Raw genomic sequence first — 12,431 nt, 5'->3', positions numbered from 1 at the left:
CAAATTGATTGTAGACGTATTGATCAAATTAAATAAAAATAATAATTTCACATTCATTAACATATCTGTTCAAAGTATGTGTTCACTCTTCAGTGTGTAGAATTATTGTATTTAAAAAAGTTATTAAAAGTTAATAAAAGTTCAATTTTGCAATCTATTCAACTTCTCTCAAACTCACCAGACTAACTTTTTTGGCTATGTTAAGAGTCATAGTATATAAACAATATATTGATTATAATCTCTTAATCTCTTAGGTCTGAACATGGGGCCAGTGGTGGCAGGAGTGATTGGAGCCAGGAAGCCTCAGTATGACATCTGGGGAAACACAGTGAATGTGGCCAGTCGCATGGACAGCACAGGAGTACCAGATTATATCCAGGTAAGGATTTTGTTCTGGTTTTTACAAAATGAAAATGCAGTGAGTCACTATATGACTTGAATACCAAATATTGCATAAATTATTGTATTTTATTTTTAAAGTCATTGCTGTAGCCAGAAAACATGGCAGCAGAGAATTAGTAACAGTAACATGAAAGGATTAAAATATGCATGACAAAAATCTGTTCCATATTGCTTTCTGCTTTTTTAATACTCTAATTTTTAATACCATAACAGACTTCCATTTGTGCACTTAGTGAATTAGACTACAGCTGTATTGCTTTCCTTGTTGATGTGAAAATTACAGTAGTAGTTTTTAGTACAAGTTGTTTTTTTCTTTTGCTAACAGTAAACCAGTAATATGAATGCCACAATTCAGCATATGACCTAGTTTATTCTTAGTAAACATATATCATTTTCCTGAAATTAATCACATTTGTTCATACTTGAGTGTAAACATGTAAGATTACTTTAGAGTCTGTTTGATTAATCTCATTGGGATTTAGTGAGGTTTTTGACCCAAATATTGCTCTGGAAAAGGTACAGACAGGGCAATGCTGCCACCTGTTGTATCTCACATTGAACTGCAGAGAGAGAAATCAGATAAGATGTTCATGTGCATGTCAGATGTTTTATTTATATTAGCTGCAAAACGTCCAAAAATAAGTTTCACGATATCAGATTGAAAAAATTACTATTCCACTTTGTTTAAACTGCATTGATGCTTTGCAGAGACATCACATTGGGGGTGTTCTGCTTGTATACCTATGGCAGAATGTTCAACAGTTACCATGATGACATAATGCACACATTAACAATAACTTCCAAAAAAGCTTTAAGATAGTCTGAAAAAATACAAAATCAATTTAAACAACACATTTTCAGGAGCCTGTGATCAATACAAGTGCACATGGTCTTGTTTAGGTGAGAATGTGAGAGTGATGAACTGAAAAAGAGTTTGCTAATGCTTTCTAGCTTGTGACTGTAGTGCAATATGAGAGGGACTTGTTTAACAGCACAACTCATCTCACCTGTTATAGCTCCAGCTAAATCATTTCTTTATGGTCAGATTGTGTTAAAACAAAACTCATCTTAAAGTCGATCTTGAGTAACAGAGCTTCAGACAGAGCAGTGCCTACAGTTATTATCACAGCCCCAGGGAATGTTGATTACATCAGCTGCAAAGTATCAATTGCTGAATCAGTTAAGTGCATTTCTATTAAACCCATCAGCAAATTGCAGTTTTATTTCATATTTTGTCTTTATGATCGTTCACGTCTATCCGCAAGTTGAAATAACTATGAACACTGAATACTTTCAAAGAGAAACATCTGGTTTCACAAAACACCTATAGGCTTATATAGTCTTATGAGTAACACATCACCTATTGTAGAGTACAGTGCGACTAACAAAGTTTCCAATGTCTCTTATTCCCGTCTCAGGTGACGACGGACTTGTACCATGTGCTTTCCAGTCACGGATACAAGCTGGACTGTCGCGGCCTGGTCAAAGTCAAGGGGAAGGGCGAGATGACCACTTACTTCCTCACCAGCGGCCCCCAAGGTAGTTAACGAGAGTGGATCAGAGCACTACAGACACTGCAAACCCCTCCACTGCACTGAGAGGACAGAGACTCCCAAAAAGAGTGGTCCAGTTGGCATTGAGCTCAGACGGATGGCACGGATATGGTGGAGACGCAAGGTGGCCGCCGGAGATGACCCTCGTTTTCTGGCAAGAGAAGAAGATGCAGGAAGTGGTTTCATGAGTGAAGACTTTCCCCTTGAGCTGCTTGAAAAGAGATCACAAAAGCCCAGTTGCCTTAGGACGGAAGTGGCTATGCTTTTATGAGCAATAGTACAAGAATTTCATCCAGTGTTTTTATTTATTTTCATGGATGGATTTTTGTGAATATATTGTACGCTACTTTAAAGAAAATATGCAAACAGATACACGTGAAGGACGACTATGACCAAAGAACAAACATTTGATATGAGAAGTACCATAATAAGTAATTTATTCCTCTTTTCACTGCAAAAGGCCACGGAAAAATGTCTCAGTTGTGCCCAGAGACATGAAAGCGCACTCAAAATCAAAATAATAATAATAATATTGGTTAGGATGACTTTTATTTTCCTATCAGGGCCTTTTTTGTCTCTTCCTAGCCACTGTGGACATAGAAATTACTATTTTCTTGGCGCACCGAAATGTACGTTTGATTTATTGGAAATTGAAGGAAAGAAAAGAAGTTGTATCATGGTACAATGGGAGATAATGAAGAAGATGTATGTGTGGTATATGTATGGATGCGAGCACATGTATCTGATAAGGGGCATACTGTACTTTCACTGTGAGGTTTTTACTGTATGAAAAACACTTTTGTTGCCAAACCAGTTGCTACAAGGCATGTTTTATATTATTCCTCAAAGCTAAAATTGATTTATTAAGATAATTTGAGAATAATTACTACACTTGTTGCAACTTTTACTGGACTGTGATTTCCTTCCAATAGATGAAGAAAACTATGTTATTTTATTAGGACAGTATCTCAGTGGCTTCAGTATTGACTGTATGGAAACTAACTATGGTTCTGTTCACAAGTATTGCCTTTCAGAGCAAGCAGTTCAAGTCCATGTCTTATTTGATGGACCAAAAAAGAACCATTTCCAAGAACAGTATTTGTGAAAAGCTTGTTACATTGGGCACTTGGAGGCTTGTCCCCCTCCCTCACTTCCCCAATCTAAACAATCACTATTTGAATGTACTTGTCCACTATGAAGCTACTACTGAGGAGAACCACTCTTATAATTGCCTTTGGTACTGACAGATGAGCAAAATAATTTATGTTGAAGTGATTTTATGTTATAGAAGGCTTTATATTTTCTGTTTTCTACCTGAGCCTAAACTGTTGCCTTATTGGCTAAAGAAGTCTCATTTCTTCTCCTAGTTCCTCTGTGTCCTGGACTTGTCAGGTCAATAAACCACTGTTGCATTTTCTTTTAAATCAACAGTCTAAGGAGTAGTGCAATGATTGGTTGAATTATTTTCCTCTCAAAAATAAATGGCTTTTTTTATTTGTTGCTCTGGGATTTTTTGTTAAATATAACTTTTGTCAACAGTAAAGTATAACACGTACTACTAGCAGTTAATATTTACAGCTCATGTATGTAAAGTGTTCTAGTGTGTAGTTCTAGTTACATTTTATTATTAGAGATTTAAACTTACCTTTGGTGAATAAGAAAACCAAATTCTTTTTTACAGCCATTATGTATTTCATTATAGTTAGGCTCTACCTGTCAATCAGCAGACTGCAATCAAGATTTCAGACCGTGAAAGTAACCCGAGACATGCCTACTACTCTCAATAAACCATCGGAGTACAGTTACAGGAGGGTGACACTGGAGAGAGTACTTAATTTCTGGCGTATGAATAATGGATTTTTGAGGAGGTAATGCTATGTTGTTCACTTGCAGTCCTCTATGTAAATCATTAATTAAACAACATCAATTCTGCTAATCCCTGGTGAAAAGGCAATAACGTTACACCAGTGGGCGCCTGCATAGTGGCATGCAGGTCTATCGGATTACACATGTAGTTCTAATGTTTATTATATCGCGCCAATAGAGAACAATGGACTACTTAAAACTGAGGATGTGCAACGCTGTGTTTGTCCCACAGGAACCCTAGTGATTCATTTGCGGATACATGCGCCACTTCAGCATGTTCTGGTAGACCTACAGTTACCAAAATTGTTACATGAGATTTCTATTACAAACAAAAGTCATACGAAGTTGTAGCCTAAACAGAGGCCTGTCTAATGGCAAAATGATACTAGATGGCTATTGAAACAATCTCCTTATTTGGCCAGAAGGGGTCTCACTTTTGGTAATCATTCCGACAAATGGCACCTGTTCACTGTAGAAGGAAGAGACGAAGAGGACAGACCTGCCCCATCCAGCTCCTTTTGAAATATTTTCTCTTCAGATCAGCTGAACAGGAGAGGAGAGACTGCAAAGTGCGGCATTTCGGCCAATTAAGGGAGCGCGTAAAATCAGACTGGACAGGTGAAATCTTCTTGGTGGAGGTAAGTAAAGCTAAAGAAGGAGACGCTCAACAAGTGTCTTCGAAAAGCGTGGTGGAGTCATTGTAGCAAAGTAGTATGTTGAGCTGTTTTATACGGCGACACGCTTCTTTCCTAAGGCAGTTTTTCAGATTTGTCAAGTTTGCGAGTCATCCTTCCTCTTTCGTTTTACTTCGTTTCAAGACAGTGTTGTATTGAATACTCTTTATCATTTCGGAGTTAACTTAATATGTCCTCGAGACAGATGATACTTGAACTAATGGGTTAATGTTAATGTTTGCCTGAGACACGTCAGTGCGACAGGTTTTTAGGATTTAGGCTGGGTAGTTTGTCAAGGGTTGGTTGTGTGGCAACAGAGCGGACAAACTGGTTGTCCCAATGAGTATCCACCACTTAAATCAATAATGAAGGAGCCTGGACTTGTGTAAATTAATAATGGCTTAGTAAAAGTGAGTCTCACCAACTGTGATCACTAAAGTACACATCTGATACCCTTGCTTTGTATTCATATCCTGTTTAATTTCAGGAAACTGTCTAATCTAGATTGTGCCAAGGTTGCGTGTTGTGATTATGTTTTGCCTCGCCCATATGTAGGCAGATGATGTGGGTAGCCTATAGCCTTCGCCTTTAAGATGACAGTAAAGACAGTGTCGTTGGAGATGTGTGCATCACTCATTAAACAGTGTTGCTATCTGCCGCAGCCACGTGGGGTCCTGGAGGAGGGTGGCTGGGGCAAATGAAGTCAGGTGTTTACCAAGAGGTGTGGTGTTTGTGCTCTCTCTCTACCTGCTCGCTTGCCCCACCTGGCTCCTAGGGACTCTTTACCTCAGAAGGGAGAGCGCGAGGAGTGTCACTGCCTACACGAGTTGGTGACACACGAAACCGGTTCAATACTATTTTTTTTTTTTAAAACTCCTGACATGTTTTCTTTTGTAGAGTGAGCTTGGTGGTGACATACCCAAGAGAGATGTACATCTAAGGAACAAAGCTGTGGAATTCATTATTTTTTTTACCTTGGTGACTTAAAGTGTTGCAGAAAGTAACCTTCTACACTTAAGACATGCGGCTGTTTCTACGGCGGCGTATGTCCCCCCTAAAACTGGTTGTCTTTGGAGGGGCACTCTTCATGTTGGCTTTAGTTGTTCTCCAAAAGGATGTTGCCACTTCACCTTCGGGGGATCCCTGGTTTCAGGATTTTGTTGACAAAAGGGACAAGGTAATGGATATGGTCCGAGGTGCCGTGCACAATATAGGTTTCCAGATTGGAGCTCCTCAGCCTCCCCCGGTTCACGAGCAGCCCACAGAGGATGTCAACTGTCCCGCTGGCTTCTACACACTAACAGAGCTCAAGCCCCACCTGGACAGACCTCCCCAGGACCCCAGTGCTCCAGGAGCAGATGGAAAAGCATTTCAGAAAGACAACATGACTCCTGAAGAGAAAAAGGAACACGAAGATGGCATGACAAGGCACTGTTTTAACCAGTTTGCCAGTGACCGGATCTCGCTGAGCCGTAGCCTTGGAGAAGACACCAGACCCCCAGAGTAAGTCTTAAGTGTGACAGCAGGTGTTTTTCTACAGACCTGCTGGTTTAGTCACAGTTGGGCCGATAAGGCTTTGAGGTCATGAAGAGGCTGGTCAATTATTTACATGGATTTAATACTTTCCACGTCACTGCAAACATACAGTAACTCTTTAATAAATGTGATGCCTAAGTATAACAAACAGTGATCAAGTCCTGCATAATTTGAGTTTACTTTATAAAAGATGACAAACAAAACAAACAAATATTTCTCGAAATACACAAACATTAAAAACAAAAATGGAATCTGTCAGTAAGCATGTGCATACACCAAGGCACTGGCCTGTTTAGATCCTATGTCAGGATTTCAGATGTATTTCAAATATATTGTTCATGGTCATAGAATGTATTTTCTTTGACATTTTCTTTCTGTGACTAAACTATTATGTTGCAACTAAAGTGTGGAATCAAACTCTATAATAAAAGAAGCACTGATACTGCTTTTTAACTTTACATTAGTTTGAGTGTCACTGTTTAACTTCCATCTTTACAGTAAATATACTCTGCAGCTTTAGCAAACAGATCCTCACATTTTCAGTTGCTTGTTCCTTATTGTGGTTTTGACTGTGTCCACAGACCTACCTGAACAGAGCCTTACTTGTTGTTTTGTGACTTTAATTTCCTCTGTTTTTGATGCCAGTTCTCACTCTCTCTCTCTCTGTCTTTCTGGATTGTGTGTCCCACCTTTGTGCCAGGTGTGTGGAAAGAAAGTTTCGCCGCTGCCCTCCTCTGCCCACCACCAGTGTCATTATAGTTTTCACAATGAGGCCTGGTCCACTCTCCTTAGGACTGTATACAGCGTGCTCCACACCTCTCCGGCCAAGTTTCTCAAAGAAATCATTTTGGTGGATGACGCCAGTACAGCAGGTACAGACCACTAATTTAAAGAAGACATGTTATGCTTGAGCCTGCAATAAAGATATGATACCCATGGATCAGTTATAATTTGCACATAATTTGATATCGTAATATTAATCTGAAACAAGCCCAGTGAGAGCTGACACCCCCGTAAACATAATCAAAAACAAGCACAGTGAAGTTTTCGGCCCCCTAGCAAGGGGAAACGATGCTGTGCAACTGGGTAAATGGTGAGGGGAAACTATATAACCACTATAACATGGTTAAAAGCTCTGAGTCGATTTTTGCATAATTGGTCTGCTTTAATTGTCTAAAAAAAGTTTATGTTAATGTATATATTTTAGGCCTATATTAAGATACTTTGTAATTTCCCTTATGGACCAGATAATTTGACTACTGTATATTACATCACCAGGTAACATAAAAGATCATTTTTCATGCCTTGGCTATAAACACAAAGATTATTTGCTTTGAACTCGCACTGTTCATTATTTGTAAGCTGAACTTTGTAAACTGTTGCCTGTGCTATCAGTAAACTCATCTCTAGGAGCAGGCTCCCTGCTGTGACTTTTTACCTTTAAGAGCGGACAATGGAGATATTTTTAAAAGGCACGAAAAGCAAATACCAGGAAGTGTTTGGGTTATTTCTGATGGCTGCTGACCATTTGTCACTTGGCTGAGGACAAATCACAGTTCCAGATAATGATAAATGATGTTGAGGATTAGCTGCAGGTGGTTTAAATGCAGAAAAATACAAATTGTATTGCGAAAAGCAGAGTTGAATATTTTTAACAGAATGTTGCTCAGGCGTCTCAATTCACCCAATTCTTTCACTGTTTGGCCCTGTGCCACAACTATAATCTAAGGCAGAATGACATTAGTTGGCTGACGAAGCTGATAGCCCCTATCTGACGTGTGTGGGTCATTGTGTTTCACAGTTTTTCTAAACAAAGCATTTCCCACTATTAAACTGACAACTACGCTTTATTATCCAAGGCTAGATAACAGGACATCATTTGTACTTTTTTTTTTTTCCTTTTTTTTATGATACCCCAGTATCATCATAGTAAGTGTTTATTCTAGTGTTATTTTGACTGGTACAAATGGGAACGCTGTTTAAATTATATTATCATTGTAATCATTCAAATTTCAAATGTTTAATTTTAATATATAATGTTCAATGCCTGCTGAGAACAGGCACAATCATTCATTCTACTAAAAGGGTCACAAAACATTTTCAAGGGGTGTGTCCTACTGTACTGGTAGTTCCTATTTTGCATGTGCATTTCTAAATCATCACATTTATTTGGTTAAAGACCAACAAACAGAATTCTGTGTATTGTGCAAAGTCTCTCGTTTAGCTTGCTGCAGGTACTGCCCTTGCGTCACTACTGCCCATCTTTTCATGACTGTATTGGGTAATAATTGGTGTTGTCAAGCAGCATAGGATTTATGACTGTTGACATTTCCATGAGAAGAAACCACTGAAGCACATCCTTCATCTGGTTGTTTCCCAGTAACCACAATTTGAAGCCCAGATGTCATTGTAGGGGTGTGTGATATGACAAAAATTATAATTAATAATTAATATAAATTCATGCCATCTGCTTCATCTGAAAGTTTCCTCTTCACTGTGATTGATTAAATCCAGTGCTTATTCACTTAAACTCTTACAGTGACTAATCACTAGAAGAATAATGAATATGATAATATGAATAACTGTTTTTTTGTGAAGTGATTAACATAATTGAATGTTTTATGTTTCCTCAGAGCATCTTAAAGGCCAGCTGGAGGAGCATGTGGCTGGGCTGAAGATCGTGCGTGTGGTGAGGCAGCTGGAGAGAAAGGGCCTGATCACTGCTCGGCTCCTGGGAGCCAGTCTCGCAAAGGGGGAAGTTCTCACCTTCCTGGATGCTCACTGTAAGAAATCACACAAGACTATTGAGACCCAAGTTATTCAGATTAGTAAATCTGTTCTGTACCAAACCTAAACTTTCAAATACCATATTTTCCAGGCTATTAGACACACTCTTAAGCCTCTAACCCCATCAAAAAACGACCGCGAGTCCCGCAAGCCAGAGCGCCCTAGCACAACTTCAGTAAACTACAAAGCCGCACCACCCGCAGCGCACGCAAACACGCACGGAGCAGACAGCGAAACACACCCACAGCCACATTCATCACCCCACGCCGATAAAGAACTTAACGGAGAAATGAACCAAAAAAGCGAGTCCAATGTGCCTTTCTGAGCCACAACTGAACAATTGCGTCACTGCGAACACGCCAACAATCCAGCGGTCCCAGACAGCACCCTCCCTACACACCACAAATGAACAAAGCCCAGAGTCACCGTGAACGCGCCAAACAAAGTCCCACTAACCCATCGACTGTTGTGTTTTGTTTAAAGTCCGGTGCGGTTTATTTGTGAAAAAAGTTCGAAAATAGACCATTTAATGACAATGTGTCTTATAATCCAGTGCGGGTTGAGCACACAGGGATGCTTTAAAAAATGAGAATGAAAATCATTTAATCTGTTGAGGTATGCATATATTGTTCGCTTCCAGCCATAACCAATTATTACTTTTTGAATCATGTGAAATGAGTCTAGGCTCTAATCTTGGGCTTAACTGTACATGGTGTGCCTGAATGAGCTCTTAACCACTTCCTGTTGCGAATGCTAAACCCAGAGGTGGAACTAATTTTATTGTGGTTGTCAGTTCTTGTAACAGTGCTGTTTTTACAGTGGTTTCAGTTAAGATTCTGTTGTAAACATATGGCAAAATTAAACTCTTTATTTTCAGCTGGCTGGTCGCAACCTAAAAACTGTTAGCAAAGAATACAATTACCATGTTGAGGTTATTGTGAGTCCAAATATTTTAGTTTGACCTTCATGACTCAAAGTAAACACTTCTAGATAAATTATATTTAAATCATCGGAGCGGTTAATGCATGGACACACCTGTTATTGCCATACGTGCCAACTGCTTATTCACTCCAATAAAACATAATTATCTTTCTCTTCCTGCAGGTGAGTGTTTCCACGGCTGGTTGGAGCCGCTGTTGCACCGTATCGTGGAGGAGCCAACCGCTGTGGTCAGCCCAGAGATCAGCTCCATTGACCTGAACTCATTTCAGTTTCACAAACCTGTGGCCACTAATCGTGCCTACAACCGTGGCAACTTCGATTGGAGTCTGACGTTTGGATGGGAACCTATACCAGAGGATGCCAAGAAGCTACGCAAAGATGAAACTTACCCAGTAAAGTAAGACACCATTTTATTTTATATTGAATTGAATGCACATTTAATGTGATTTTACAACATCCTTTATCTTTTACATCAGAACACCAACTTTTGCCGGAGGCCTCTTCTCAATATCAAAGAAATATTTTGAGCACATTGGGACTTATGATGACAAGATGGAGATTTGGGGTGGTGAGAATGTGGAGATGTCATTCAGGGTGAGTTTGAGTAACTTGTTTATAGATTTGATTCATAGATTTGACAAGAATTTTGTGTTTTTTTTTTTTGTGTGTGTGAAATGGACAGGTGTGGCAGTGTGGAGGTCAGCTCGAGATTATCCCCTGTTCTGTCGTCGGACATGTTTTTCGCACAAAAAGCCCCCACACATTCCCTAAAGGCACTGAAGTCATCACACGCAACCAGGTACGCCTCGCAGAGGTCTGGATGGACGACTTCAAGAAAATCTTCTATCGTCGCAACCAGAATGCAGCCAATATGGCAAGTCAGGTAAGTGTCTGTTTATTGAGTTTGGCTGGTTTCTAAGTTGAATTTAAAAAGAACTATAACATGCGTTTGAATTGTATCTCTCATAGAAACAGTATGGAGACATTTCTGAGCGTGTAACTCTAAGGGAGAAGCTGCAGTGCAAGAATTTCACCTGGTATTTGAACACCGTGTACCCAGAGGCCTTCATCCCAGATTTGGAGCCAGTCAAGTTTGGAGCTGTGAGTTGCGTTTTCTTTCATTTAAATAGAGATAAGGGGTCACAGAGTTCAGTCTTCTTGATTATAAATACTATTATGGCTATGTTTGCTTTAGATCAAGAATTCTGGATCACAGACCTGCCTGGATGTGGGTGAAAACAATCAAGGAGGCAAAGCCATGATTATGTATCAATGTCACAATATGGGTGGAAACCAGGTTCGAAACCAGACAAAATATGTATCATGTATTCATGAAACAGTTCTTAATTATTTTGGGTATTATGTTTTTGCAGTACTTTGAATACACATCCCACAGAGAGCTACGGCACAACATTGGTAAACAGCTATGTCTTCATGCCTTATGCGCAGCCAGATGCAGTGAAGATTGAAGAGTGCTGGCTAAAAGGAAAAGGCACTGTTTTAGGACCGGACCAGGAGTGGGTTTTTACAGAGGTAAGGAGTAGTGTTTTCATTGTCATGTTTTAGCACTTGTAACCTACAGAATAATAAAATAACAGTGATGAAAATGAAGACTAGGCCTAGAGGTGCAAGAAATTAATTCATTCAGTCATTGCTTTTTTTCCCAGGTAATTATTATTAATTTTTTTCAATAATAATAATAGAAACAGTTCACATGACTTTAGCTAGTCAAGGGGTTAAGCTAATGACAAGCCATTACAAAATTGTTAGAAGTCAGTTTACACAAGATGTCCCTGTAGCATTTATATGGAATGTAATTATAAAGTAATAGTAAAAACTGAACTAGTAATATTTTGCTAAATATAAACATGATAAAAATGGAATATGATTAATGTGGATGAGGGGGTCATGCAACGAGAACCAGGGATGTAAATGTGTATTGCAGTTTAATATGTAATCTCGCTGGTTTTATTATGGAAAAATAAATATAACCATCCTTGTTGGGCAAGGGATTCTACTTTTTCTTGATCTTTATTGTGCTGTCCATTTTTGTCACTGGACTAAGTGTGCCATTGTCATGGACCTCCTGATAAGTATCTTGTTTGTGCAAATGTTTTATTCTATTTTAGGAAAACCTCCTGAAGAATCCACAGAGTGGAAAGTGTTTGCGGCTGATTGGAGGGCAGGTTCAGATGGATTCTTGTAACGCCGCTGATCTGTTCCAGCACTGGACCATCAGTTGACCACCACAAACACATGAACCAAAAAACTTAATTCTCACTCTGAAGTCTCACCCTGTGGGGCCAAAGACATAGTGATCCTGCTGCGGAGCTGCGAGGACTTTGTGGTACAGACAAGTGGTTAATAATGAGTGGGAAGACACCGCAAAGAGAAGTGCGGAGCCATTTGCTGGCATGTTTGTTTTAAATTAATTTATGACGGAAACTCAGGAAACACAGTTGAAAGGTGGTGGGTGTCCCTCGGGTAAACAAGGACTTGAGAGGAGTGGCAGCTTTGACCATGTGGAAAAGGCTGGGATTTGCAATAATATAAAAAAAAGTGCTTTAAACTATATGGTGAGAAAAATACCATGTAGCGACACTCCATATTTAATGTTGTAATAAAAGAGAAGCTTGTTTTATAATAAAATGCATTATGTTGTATTCTTGAC

General features: G+C 39.3%; 2 protein-coding genes across 2 annotated transcripts in view; both read left to right on the top strand.

The window, feature by feature from the left end:
• Positions 1–3,464, top strand: part of adcy6b (adenylate cyclase 6b) — a 34,699-nt gene extending 31,235 nt beyond the window's left edge. The window contains exons 22-23 of the mRNA XM_020929950.2: positions 255–379; positions 1,821–3,464. Of these exons, the coding sequence (XP_020785609.1) occupies positions 255–379; positions 1,821–1,949 (254 nt within the window). The 3' untranslated portion in view covers positions 1,950–3,464. The remainder of the gene's footprint in view (positions 1–254; positions 380–1,820) is intronic.
• An 853-nt stretch (positions 3,465–4,317) lies between these two features.
• Positions 4,318–12,423, top strand: galnt6 (UDP-N-acetyl-alpha-D-galactosamine:polypeptide N-acetylgalactosaminyltransferase 6 (GalNAc-T6)). Its single transcript, XM_020929952.2, is given in 13 exon segments — positions 4,318–4,459; positions 5,393–5,998; positions 6,732–6,787; positions 6,790–6,903; positions 8,665–8,814; positions 9,923–10,157; positions 10,237–10,354; positions 10,443–10,643; positions 10,730–10,861; positions 10,956–11,057; positions 11,134–11,199; positions 11,201–11,293; positions 11,890–12,423. Coding segments are annotated over 12 exon segments (1,863 nt in total). The 5' UTR covers positions 4,318–4,459; positions 5,393–5,516; the 3' UTR covers positions 12,004–12,423.
• The last annotated feature ends 8 nt before the right edge of the window (positions 12,424–12,431 follow it).

This window comes from Boleophthalmus pectinirostris, unplaced genomic scaffold (genome assembly GCF_026225935.1).
Source record: "Boleophthalmus pectinirostris isolate CB_2022bp ecotype Guang Dong unplaced genomic scaffold, ASM2622593v1 HiC_scaffold_8, whole genome shotgun sequence".
NCBI lineage: Eukaryota > Metazoa > Chordata > Actinopteri > Gobiiformes > Gobiidae > Boleophthalmus > Boleophthalmus pectinirostris.
Note: the sequence above shows the minus strand (reverse complement) of the source record. Positions and strands in the feature narration are given on the sequence as shown.